The sequence below is a fragment of the Onychostruthus taczanowskii genome, unplaced genomic scaffold (genome assembly GCF_017590055.1).
Source record: "Onychostruthus taczanowskii isolate IOZ18803 unplaced genomic scaffold, ASM1759005v1 scaffold164, whole genome shotgun sequence".
In the NCBI taxonomy this organism is placed as follows: Eukaryota; Metazoa; Chordata; class Aves; order Passeriformes; family Passeridae; genus Onychostruthus; species Onychostruthus taczanowskii.
Genome location: NW_024498840.1, coordinates 194,071 through 206,448, shown reverse-complemented (window position 1 = coordinate 206,448; position 12,378 = coordinate 194,071). Strand labels below are relative to the sequence as shown.

The 12,378-nt window shown below is 51.6% G+C and overlaps 1 protein-coding gene across 11 annotated transcripts in view; it reads right to left on the bottom strand.

Annotated features, from left to right (window-relative positions):
- AGAP1 (ArfGAP with GTPase domain, ankyrin repeat and PH domain 1) overlaps nucleotides 1-12,378 on the bottom strand; it is a 306,975-nt gene that overhangs the window by 239,153 nt on the left and 55,444 nt on the right. For 4 of the 11 annotated variants that reach the window (XM_041399532.1, XM_041399535.1, XM_041399533.1 and 1 more), the window contains exon 1: nucleotides 939-2,403. The exons of 4 other annotated variants lie outside the window; for them this stretch is intronic. In XM_041399532.1, coding sequence (XP_041255466.1) covers nucleotides 939-1,953 — 1,015 coding nt within the window. In that variant the 5' untranslated portion in view covers nucleotides 1,954-2,403. Of the gene's footprint in view, nucleotides 1-938; nucleotides 2,406-12,378 lie in introns of those variants that run through there. 3 more of the 11 variants (XM_041399534.1, XM_041399543.1, XM_041399536.1) reach the window with 2 other exon arrangements.

Sequence of the window (12,378 nt, the reverse complement as noted above, 5' to 3'; positions counted from 1 at the left end):
ACCGGGATGCTTGCAGATCCTCACAGAAAGCAGCTCGTCAGCTCTTCCCTGCCATCCCACAGCGAGGTACCTCCATCCCACAGCAAGGTTCTTAGTCAAGTTTTTCTTGTATCTGAGGGACTCACAAACCCCCAGAATTCCCTATCTGATTTCCACCTAGACTAGAAACGCTCTGGCTAATTTGTACACAGCTATATAAAATTACTCAAATAATATAATAATTCAAAGAGTGTGGCTTCTGAGTCCGTACTGTGTTTTTCAAAAATACCTAACTCATTTCAAGCTCTTTTATAACAATGAACGTTTCGGATTTATGAGACATTTGCACCAGTATTCACTCACTTCTCCAGCAGTGCCCATTTCTAACCAACATAACCCATCCTTCAGATTACACAAGTCTTTCCAAAAGGAGAAAGTCCCAGTGCTGTGCAGCACTGGGCCACCCAGTGACCTATATAGAGCAGCACTCCAGACCAGCTTCTATTCCATAATTAAACAAGCGACATTTGCCTCACTCATCTGTCCTAGAATGCACAGCCAATCACCCCAGAGAGGGATTTTTGGTTCAGGAGGACACACAGCCTGACCTGCACTCTGCAGAGCTGCACTACCATGTACTTCAAAGCATGCTGTATCCATAGAATTAGGAACGGTTTGGACTGGAAGGGACCTTAAACATCATCTCCTTCCTAGACATGCCATGGGCAGGGACGCCTTCCACTATCCCAGGTTGCTCCAAGCTCCATCCAACCTGGCTCTGGACATTTCCAGGGATCCAGGGCCAGCCAGAGCTTCTCTGGGCACCCTGTGCCAGGGCCTGCCCACCCTCACGTACCCCAGTGCAGCATCTCCCTCCCCTCGCAGCCAGCAGCCGCTTGACCCCACCGTCCATCCCCAGCACCGATGCCGAGCCACCCAGAGGAGACAAGGACGGGCACCTTTCTGGGGGGACCCGTTGATGCTCTCGGAGCTGGACTGCATGTCCACGGCGGCTCTCCTGAGGCTGCTAAAATAAGCCCTGGACCTGGAGAAGCTGCTGCGGGGGGAGCGCCCGTGGGGGCTACCGAAGAGGGCGGCGGGGCCGTCCCTGCGGGCGAAGATGCCGCTGAAGAAGCGCAGGAGCCGGTGCTCGGTGCCGGCGGCGGGGCCCTCCCGGCCCAGCCGCTCCGAGAGCCGCTGCAGGTCGCTGTTATCCAGGGTCCGGTTCTTGCTCTTGGTGCGCTCCCAGCGCTCCAGCCGGGACAGCGGCTCCGCCTGGCTCAGCACCTCGCCCACGTCCAGCGTGTTGCGCTTCTCGGGGGGCTCGGCGGGCAGCGCGGCGGGCGGCGAGGGCGGCGGCGGCCCGGGCAGGCAGCCGGAGCTGCTGTGCCGCCGCACCCGGCCCGGCTCCGCGCCGCCGCCGCCGCTCCAGTGCCTGAAGCTGAAGCTGCGCCGCAGCAGCCCCGACTGCCGCCGCGGGCTGTGGCCCCGCTCCCCCGGGGCCGGCTCCCCGGGCCCGCCGTCCTTGTCCCCCTCCTCCCCGGGCGGGGATGCGGCGGCGGCCGCCGCGGCTTCTCCGGCTCCGGCGCTGTCCCGCGGCGCCCCGGGCAGGGGCGGCCCCGCTCTCCGGGGCACCTTGAGGCGGCCCAGCTCCAGCTGCCCCGTGCTCAGCGTCCGGAAGGTGCGGAAGCCGCAGGGGCTGGGGACCCTGTCCCGCTCCTCGCCTTCCTCCTCGCCCTCCTCCTCCTCCAGCAGCAGCAGCCCGGCCCTGGTGAGGCTGGAGGAGCCCGGCGGGCGGCTCCGCCCGCGCCGGGGCAGCTCGGGGCCGGCGCGGCCGCTCTCCGGCCCCAGCAGCTCCTTCTTCACCATGGTCACGGAGATGCGGTACACGGTCTTCCTCTGCGGGGTGCCCCGCTGCATCCTCTCGGGGGAGGAGGAGGCGGCCGGCGGCTCGCTGCTGTCCAGGAGGTACATGATGGCTCTGCCCTTCAGGCAGCGGCGGGCATCGGCGCCGAGATGGACGGATGGATGAATGGATGGATGGATGAATGGAGAGATGGAGAGACGCGGGTGGCTGAAAACGCAGAGCCACAATCCACTGCAACCCGGTTAAAAAATAATGAAATAAATAAATAGTAATTAAAAAATAAATGCTCCGGTGTCACACCCCGCTCTGCGGCGGGGTCAGGCTGGGCTCCGGCTGCGCTCCCCGCCGGCGGCCGGCGTCCATGGCAGCGGCACCCCGGAGAGGCGCCGAGGGACGGCTCACATCCACGCACGCATCCTCCTCCCGCGGAGCGCGGCTCCGCTCCTCACGGCACGGGAGCTGCAGCAGCCGCTTCCCAGCTCATTGTTTACCGCGCGGCCGCACGGCTGCGGATCCGGCCGGCTTTTTCCCTGCCCTCTCCGCCCGGTAAATCCGATTAGCATCCGCGGCGGGTCGGGCGGGCGCGGGAAGGGCCGCGCGGGAGCGGAGCCGGCGGTGCCGGAGCCCCGGCGCACGCCCCGGGGCGGGCAGCGCGGCGGAGCGGCGGGGCCCGGCCGCGCCAGCGGCAGCAAACAAGCGCCGGAGTGGAGTCCCGCCCGCCCGGGAGCGGCAGCAGAGAGAGCTAGGATTCCCTCGGCCAGCTGGCTCCTCCCGGGATACGCATCACGCTTCCCTGCCAGCAGCACGGAAATGTCCTCTGCAGGTCGGGCAGTCCCAGCCCCTGCCCAGGCAGGGTTACCTGGAACACGCTTGTGTTCTCACAGGAACACATCCAGGTGAGGCTGGAACGGCTCCAGACAGGGAGACTGCCCAGCCTCCCCGAGCAGCCTGTTCCCATCCTCAACACACAGAAGCTCTTTCTCGTGTTGATGTGAAACTTCTCGTGGTTTATGGTCATTGCTCCTCATCCTGGCGCTGGACACCACTGAAAAGTCTGCCATCACCTGCCTTTTGGGATAATTTTATGTGTTAATGGGATCCAGGACTTACCCAGGCCCACAAAAGGGCAAGGTGTGTGGTGCTCATCAGCTTGGACCAGGTGAGCTCAGATCTTAGTCCATTCTGTATCAGAGGCAACACTTCCTCCTCAAAACCAGTCAAAACTACCCAAAATCGATTTGGTTTTTTTTATCTGTGACCCTCCTTAATAAATGTTTGTTCACCCAACACTCTGCACAATTACCAAGCCCCATTGCTAGATTGGCTAGACATGCAAAAGCCCTTCCCAAGCAGCGGTTTCATCAGAACCTGGCTCTGGTACACAGCTGGAGGGTGTGACAGACACAGCCCCTTTCACACCCAGCTTGCCAGTGCTTTTGCAGGGATGCTGAGGTAATTAACAACCAGTAAATACCCGCTCTTAGTCATTCACAAACCAGGATGGCAGAAGAAAAAAAAAAAAGAAGTTAAGCAGCATTAGAAATACTGTTTCTAGGTTCCATACCTAACATCCCATTAAAAGTCAGGCTTGAGAAAGCACCTGCAGCTGTCTTGCACCTCCCTCCCACAATCAATACATCCTTCACCAGTGCCAGTGAGGGTCAAAAGCAATAAAAAAGCAGGTGTAAAAAGGAAGGAAAGCACTGCCACTTCCACCACTAAACCCCAAGAGCCACAGCTACAGGTCTTTTAAACCCCCCAGGGACGGGGCTTCACCACTGCCCCGGGCAGCCGTGCCAGGGCCTGACCTCCCTTCTAGTGAGGAACAGCTCCAGACCTGGAGACACAGCTGGGCAGGGCACAGCCCCAGCAGCAGCTCCTGGGGGGAATCTGGACTCTGACACCAGGAATGAGGGATGCTCTGGGTCCCAGCCTCTGCATACATCCATTTATCAGGGACACTGTGATCCCACAGCACACACTGCTGCTCTGTTAACACAGAGAATTCCTGATGTAGCTCATTTCTCAGATATCAGTATTGTCTTTAACGCTGACACATTAACACTGATTATTCCTCTTAGCTCTATTCACCACGGAACAGACCTGTGTATCTTCAGCAGATATGGATTCAAGACCAGAGGCTGGGAGGAACCTGCTCTAGTGGAAGGTGTCCCTTCCCATGGTGGAGAGTTGGAACAAGGTAATATTTAATGGCTCTGGGATCTCTCTGGGAGGTTTCCCTTGGCCAGCCTGAAAACACATTTCCAGTTCCTCCTAAATGTTGTTCGCTGCTATAGAATGACAGCACATTTCTCCATTTCTCTGACACCCAAAATGCCATTTCCAATGAAGAAAAAAAAAAAAAAAAAAAAAGAAAAAAAAAAAGAAAAAAAAACACACAACGAAGGGAAGAGACGGAGGAAGGAAAGACCTGTTACAAAATATGAGCCTAAGAGTGAAAAATTGTTTATGTTTTTCTCAAGACCCAAATGTGTAGATCCACCCGAGCTGGGGTGCGCGGGGCTGCCAGGGCTCATCCCGCCTCCCGATCCAGGCCGCGCTTTCCAGCGCGCCGCGCGGGGAGCGCAGCCTCCTCACCCGGAGCGGGATCAACCATTTTTCATCCTCCCAGGATGACAGACCCCTCCAGAGGAACCACTTTTAAGCGCAGACAAATAGCCGGCACATTCCTCCAGCCCTGTCCGGAGCATCCCACACCCCCTGCTCCCCGCATCCCGCCCCGCTCGGGGCTGCGCTCCGCTCGCACCGGGGTGGCAACGCGGACATCCATCATCGGTCGGGATGCTGCAGCAGCAATTCCTACGGGCAGTAAGTGGTACTCGAAGGTTGCTCTGCTGCTACTCATCACAACTTACCACCCTGCAACTTCCTGTAAATAGGACGAGTTGTTTTGCAGCCGCCTGTGCCGCTGGTGCAAAGCCCACCATCACCTGGGGGTCCTGCCATCCCCCTTCACCCCGCCCAGAGAACTACAGAAATCTGCTCTGTTATCTCAGAGCACGGAGCTAATTCACGGCTCAAGGGACGTGATGTTGAATATCCGGACGATCGCCAAGCTGCCCGGGCTGGGGGATGCTGCCCGCAGCGCTCCCGCCGCTGCTCCCGGCCCGCAATTAGCACGGATCCGCTCCCAGAACGGGAGAGGTCCCTCGGGCCCCGGGACAAGAGCAGCCAGGAGGCACGACAGCCAAGCCAAACAAGCCATTTGGCTCGCAGCCTGCGCCGTGTGTCCTGAAGGGCCCTCGGCAGCGGCTCCCGCTCACCTTCCCGTCCAGGGGCGCTCGGCAGCAGAGCGGGACGCACAGCTCCAGGAACACCGGGCTCCGCAAGGTGCCGGCCTCCCCGGGGGCTGGCACAGGGGGATACACCCTGCATTCCTCCCGCATCATTCCAGCACTGCTAACCGCTCCGTGACCTTCTGCCACGATCACAGAACACCCCCAGAGGATTCTGCTCGACCAAGTCTGGCTGTCCCTCCAGCGCGGTCACACTGGGAAGCAGAGCCATGGAAACTCTCCATCCCATGCAGCCGGTAAAAGCCACGTCTGCCATTTCCCACGTATTCTCTCTACCAGAATTTAGAGTTTCACACCTGTCAGCAATGAGAATTTATTTTAAATCAGTGAAACGCGGGTGTCTCAAACCCATCCTCAGAAAGCTCCAAGCACAGCTGGTGTGATCAGAGCGAGTGCAGAGGGAGCTCTCCAAACACTCCATCCATCCACTGATGCCCAGCCCGGGTGATGTTCTGGAGTTGAGTTTCACATCCCCAGCACACAGCACTCACTGCCTGCTCTCCATCAACAACTGCAGAGATGACCCTGCTGGCAGGAGAAGCATTCCTGCTCTCCAACAGCTGCACAGCAAGGTCACAGCGAGCAGCAAACACTACTGCTACTGACTTTATAAAGCCAACACTTCTTTTGTCCCTCCCCAAGTGATGCAAAATAGGCGTTGCATTTTCTCTTTTCCCAAGAACTCTTTGCAAAAATAATTATAATCATAATTCTTTGATTCCTTGTTCTTAACTCCTTACTGGTGTTTCACATTCTGCCAGCAGAGCTAACACAATCTGCTAATTTACAAATGTAAAAGCCCAGACACGGAGAAAGAACACTTGGACTTGCTGATCATATAGGTCTTTTCCAACCTGAACAATTCTGGGATTCTATGAAAAGCCTCATATACACCAGCAGCATCTCAGAATTAACATTTCCATGCTGAGACAGACTGGACAGGTTTGTCAACACCTTTCAGGGACACATCTCCTGTGACGCTGCTTGTTTATATGCCCATGTTTTGGATTTTATTGTTTGGTTTTTTTGGACACTTTTCTCCCCTTATTTTTCTTTTTTTTTTTTTTTTTTTTTTTTTGTAAGAAAAGCAGCCCTAAATGTTACCATTTTTGCAGACTGCAGGTTAAACTCTAGACACACAGTATCACTCCAAGCAGTGATTCCTCTGACAAACTGATTGTGGAAGGCAAAATTAGGTCACCTGAGCAATTCTTAGGAGCAATTCGGACACGATTCCACGTCTGTCTCCTGGAGAGGCGGCTCCAGCCGCTGTTTGTCACACGGATCAGTGCTCAACCAGCAAACAGGAGAAGGCATCTGGACCAGAACAACATTGTGCTGCAGGGCAGCAGCAGCACAGAGCCCAGGCTCAGGGGCTTTGCATTAAGGCACTGGTCTGTGCTCTCCTGTCACTCTGCACTCGTCCATTGAACAGGCCTGAGTTCACTGCAGGCAATTCCCTACTCACGTGGAGAACAGACACATCTCACAACAAAGCAGAGAACGGGGGCGACCAGCACGAGGGCAGCATTTGGCACCAATAATGATCTCACTGTCAGCACAGGGAAAGAACATTCCCGTCCTAAAACCACTGGATGCTGAGCAGGAGAGGGAATAAAGGCCATGGGATGCACAGTAAAAAGGCAACTCAATCGTTTGTCTCACCAGGAGAGAGGTAAAATGTTTGGCATTGCTTCTCCAGGAAGACCATGCCTTATTGCCAGGGATATTCTACCACATGGGATAATAAAAGTCCCAATAATTTTCATTTTCATGTCTCAGCATGGATGATGGTACTTCCTTTCACATCAATTATGCCTCTTATGTACTTCATAGTCTAAAAGGCTTTGCTTCATAAGACTACATTATTTTATAAATAGAATAATGAAATACCTTTGACTCATATTCATTCATTAAAGATGAGAGTAGGGTTCACTCATCTTTATGTGAAATGGAAAAAAATGAAGTTAAATCAGTTATGATTCTTTTTAAACCATAGCACATGCTAGCATTATTGTTTTTTAAAAATTATCTTCAAGCAAATCCTGGATTCCATAAAATTTCTGGTGTCCAGTCATAGCAGGTTTGATCCCTGCAATTTACTTAAAAGATCAGAATAAACCCCCTTTTTTAAAGGGAAAGAGCACAAAACCTCTTGAATTCTTCTGCATGACTGAGATCATCCTTTTGATTTCTGCCCCCAAGCTGATGGAGCTGTTAAAATTAATATACTGTGCCCATCCATCAGCTTAAAAACAAAACAACACACCTGACTGCAGCTGGATTTTCACTGAATAAACCAGGGTAGTCCTCACTTATCTTCTCACTGAACAAAAAGGCATCCACAGAATTAAGTGTGAGATTCATTTCCCATTTGAAGTAAAGGTTTTTTTACATCACATCATCTGACCGAGGAGTTGTATCCTTCTGTTGTATTTAACTGAAGCAGCAGAACAGGCAAAAATAAAACAGGAAAGATGAAAGAGATCATAGAAACTACATATTAATACTTTAAGCTAAGACACTAAAGCTTGTTGTCCTGAGAGCTACACTGTTGAATTATAGATACAAAACTCGATTTGTACTTCTATAAACTTGGTTTATCATTTATCTGCCATTCCCAAGGCCTTGAGGATGCACCAGCCAATGCTAAAGCCGTTCCCACAAGTGATCCCAAGACTCTGCTTCCACTTCAATCCCAGCTGCCAACACAGATCTGCTCACATGCTGCATTTATTCACAGGGGTAACCACAGAAGGGTGAATTCTGTGACTTTATTTGCTTCTGAGCAGGCTGCCAGTGCCAGCCAGAGCCCTGCTTGCTACTCTTTTCATCTCCTGAGCCAGCCAGCCAGCCAGACAGACAGACAGCAGCAGGGCACCTCGGCCATGCCAGGGGTGCTGGGAAAAGCACTGGCTGATCCAGCTCCAAGGGGCTGCTCCTGTCACCTGCCTGCCCTCTCAGCTGCTGGCAGGAAAAGATTCCAGGAACAAACTGTAGGAAAACTCATCTTCCTGCACACCCAGCATTCCCCAAGGGGGCTGCTAACAGCCCAAGTTTGTGCACGCTGCTGCTTTGGAATCTCTTTTGAAATACAGGCATTTATTAACAGATAATGCATTAATGTAAAGCCACGTTTGTCTCCACAAGAAACAGCGAAAATTTCAAGAAACCTTCACCTCATCTTAGATACTATGTCATTTTTTAGAGAAGCTAAATGCTTTTTAACTCAGGCTATCATGCATTTCCTTTAATCCCCCCTCTATTCTGACAGGCAGCATCAGCTGTAACTCAGGACTGCACCTTTTGCTTATTACTTGTGGTGTTTCAGTACCTCACAAGCAGGAAGATTTCCAGATGCCTGCCAGCATTCACAGTGTTCCTCATTTTTAGGCAGGTTGTTTTTCAACTCAAATCACCTAGACACTCAAACTGCACTGCAGCGAGGCAAAGAGAACTCAAGAAAGCACTTTTGGCTAAACTTTCAGCTCCCAACTATTGGAAGCAGGTGAATTTGTCATTAGCAAGGATCTAGGTGAGCACTCAGGCACAGGATGATCTGCACCAAGCCTGGGCAGGCTCCGTGAAGACAGAGAATTGTGTGTTTATGGAAAAGGATTATTCCAAAAGCACAGGCTTGGATCCATCAGTGTAAGAAAGAGGGAGGATGTGCCATGAGACCTGCTCCTGCCACAGCCATCTATTCACCGAGCAGTGCCACTCTTCTGGGAGCCTGGTTAAATTGCTGCCCCTGCTCAGCGTTTCTCTGCAAAGCCAAGTGTCACAACAGGGGTCACACACTGACTCTGCATGTTTTTAACTGTAGGCAAGAAAAAGAAGCAAGGAGCAGGAATGGAATGGGGAGGGTGATCTGGGCTCATCTACAAGCAGATGGCAGAAGGACTCTCTCAGCCGTGATGTTCCATTCTGGACACAGACATTCCATAGGCTCAAAAACTGGACCTACCTCAGGGAACAGAGGCTTGGGGTGCAGTCACAACTTCACACTCCCTTCACAACCTCAGAAATGGACTGTGGCTTTCCCCACAGGCTTCAGGGAGACCTTAGGGCACACGAAGGGGGCTAGAGCCAGGCTGCAGAGCAACATTTCACAAGGGCTGGTGGTGGACAGGACTAGGGGGGAATGGTTTTAAACAAAAGGTGGGCAGGGTTAGGTGGGATATTGAGAAGGAATTCCTCCCTGTGAGGGTGGGCAGGCCCTGGCACAGGGTGCCCAGAGAAGCTCTGGCAGTGTCCCAGGCCAGGCTGGACATTGGGGCTTGGAGCAAACTGGGATAGTGGGAGATGTCCATGGAAGAGCCTCTGAGGTCTCTTCCAACCCAAACCTCTCCGTGGCTCTATAGCACCACTCTGCTGTCTCTGCAGCCACACAGACCACCTCTAGAGGGTATTTTGTGGGTCCACATCAAGGTCAGGCTTTGTGTGGGGTTACACAACCGTGGCCTTGAGGCTGAGGACAGAGCTGAGGGCGCTGCTGCCAGCTCTGACCCTCCAGGTGCTGCACTCAGTGAAGCCACCCAGAGTTACACAAGCCTTGCATTCAAAGTCTGCTCGATGCCTTTCTGCACCGAGCAAACCATGACGTCTATAAAAGCTTTCAACAATCACCCAAACTCTTTAAAAAGCTTCTCTCTTTATAAACAAAGCACAGCAGCAAAGAAAATGTGATGTGAAATCAGCTTGAGTGGCCGTGCTTTCAAGCCTGCCTCGAGCTAAGAAGCCAAAAAGCTTCTAAAAAACACAAAGAGGGTCTGGGTAAGGCACTTTTCTGCAAACCACGCACTGACCCAAGGGGCACTGAAGGACACAGACAGGCTGGTAAAATGAACCATGCAAAGCAGCAAACCCAGACGGGTTCCACTCCTGCACAGCTTGCTCGAGTCTGTCCCGGCCCAGCAGCCACACCTGCACACCCCCCTTGGGAATGTGTGTGGGGAAGAGAAGGGGAGGCTCCATTTAGAGCAGAAATTACCCCTAAGAAATCCCCCAGTGAAGGGCTGTAGGTATTGGGATGCACAAGCAAACTGACGATGTGAAACGTGAGAGAAGAGCCAGGGAAGCTGAAGGGGCTGGGCTGTTTGCCTCCAGCCCTGCAGGAATGTGGAACAGTGGCAGGAGGCAGAGATCCAAAGCACCAGTTTGGATCAGCTGGGAAATGCTATTAAACACCAGCACTGCAGTGCTTTCAACAGATTTAGAATAGTCAAATCAGAGAGGTTTGGCTTGGGAGGGACCTCAAAGCTCATCCCATCCCACCCCTGCCATTCCAGGGACACCTTCCACTGTCCCAGGCTGCTCCAACCCCTTCCAGCCTGGCCTGGGACACTTCCAGGGATCCAGGGGCAGCCACAGCTGCTCTGGGCACCCTGTGCCAGGGCCTGCCCACCCCCACAGGGAACAATTCCTTCTGTATGCCAAATTTCTACATGTTCAGCCTCTAATCAATAGACAAAGATACCACCTGAATAAAAGATTAAAATCTGAAGAACAGCATTTTCCATCGAGGAAAGACATTTCTTAGCAGTAACTTTTAACACGTAAATTTGTCTCAATGCAATGCAAGAGCATACAAATTCTCCCTCCACCATCTCACATCCCCCTTTGTACATCCTATTCCTGTTCAGCAGCATTTCAATGGACAATCTGCCTGTTATCTGCAGACCTACCATTAGTTCTAATGCAGAAAACTCATCCTTTAGCACTTGAGAAGATCTGTCTGAAACAGAAGCACTCATTAAGGCAGAGACCGGCAGGAAACACAGCTCTATATGAATTTTGATTAGACTGGCTCTGAAAGGAGAAGCTAATTCCCGAAGCCAGCCCTTTCACCATGCACAGGCCTATAAAATGTGCCATTTCCTCCTGGTCCTCCACTTCTCCTCCTGTCCTCCCCCCTGTTATTCCAATGGTTTCCATGCCATTTCATTACCAGGATAAAAAAAAATTAACATAATTTTCTAACATGCCAAAAAAAAAAAAAAAAAAACCAAAAAACAGAAGGGGGGTGGGGAGGGGGCTGGAAAATTCACTTCCTTGCTTTTGCTGTTTTAGCTCCAAAGCTAAGCAAGGCCAGCTGCTCAGGAAATACCATTGGAATGAACACATTATTGAACATGGAAGAATCAATCGAGATTGCTGTCAAAAATTTCACATGCTGCAAGCAGGCCAGCAATCAAAGGGCTCTTACGAAATACTTCTCAGCCATGTTGAACAACTTCATCTTTCAAAACTCAGGCACATGATCAAAATTACTTAAAAAAAAAAAAAAAAAAAAATCCACAGAAAAAATAACTGAATTAGAGGAATTTCACCAGGAAACCAGGAGCTATTTTTTTGTTGTTAACACCTGACATAACATGACTGTTCTCTAGGTATTGCATTTATTCCAGATCAAATGAAGAGGAGGGGAAAAAGAAGTTGTAGCTCAAGATTACTTCTTTCCAAACAGCAAAGCCTCCTCGTTTTGTGACTGATTTCATCCTGGATTCTTTTCACTGACACGTTTGCTGACAACACACAAAGAACAGTGACTCTTTTAAAGGGCAACCTCAGCCCATTTTGCTGTAAATATTTGAACCCCACAGAGGTTTCTCTTCATCAGCTGACAGTGATGAACAATTTGGACCAAGGCAGAGTTGCTCAGGGCTCTCCTACAGCCACACTGAGGAAATTTCAGGGCTTGGAGCAACCTGGGATAGTGGAAGGTGTCCCTGCCCATGGCAGGGGGTGGAACTGAGGGAGCTTTAAAGTCCCATCAAACTCAACCTATTCTGGGATTTTATACCAGGTTTCACATGTCCTGATGAAACAGATTGGTTTGTTTATGGGTTTTTTTCCTGCATTTCCATAACGCCGTGCCACTCTGAAGTAAATATCTTCAGCAAGTCTGCTCCTCCTTGCATCAACAGATGGAATGTAGCTGCCTGTTCAGCTCCTTTTCCAAGCAAAGCATTTGGATTCTTCCTTATTTCCCTTAAAGAATCTTTTGATGGCCTTCATCATCTGACAGTTCAGATCCTGCAGCACACAGGAGGACAATGTGAACTGAGGATGTCCTTGCAAATTCTGAATTCCTCCATCACTAAGCTGAAATAACCAACTTTGGCCAGGTTTTTCTTATTTTTTCTCTTAACTCTGCTGACCATAATGCATTATCATCTCATGGAATTTAGCTCTGGGATATTCCATTTGACA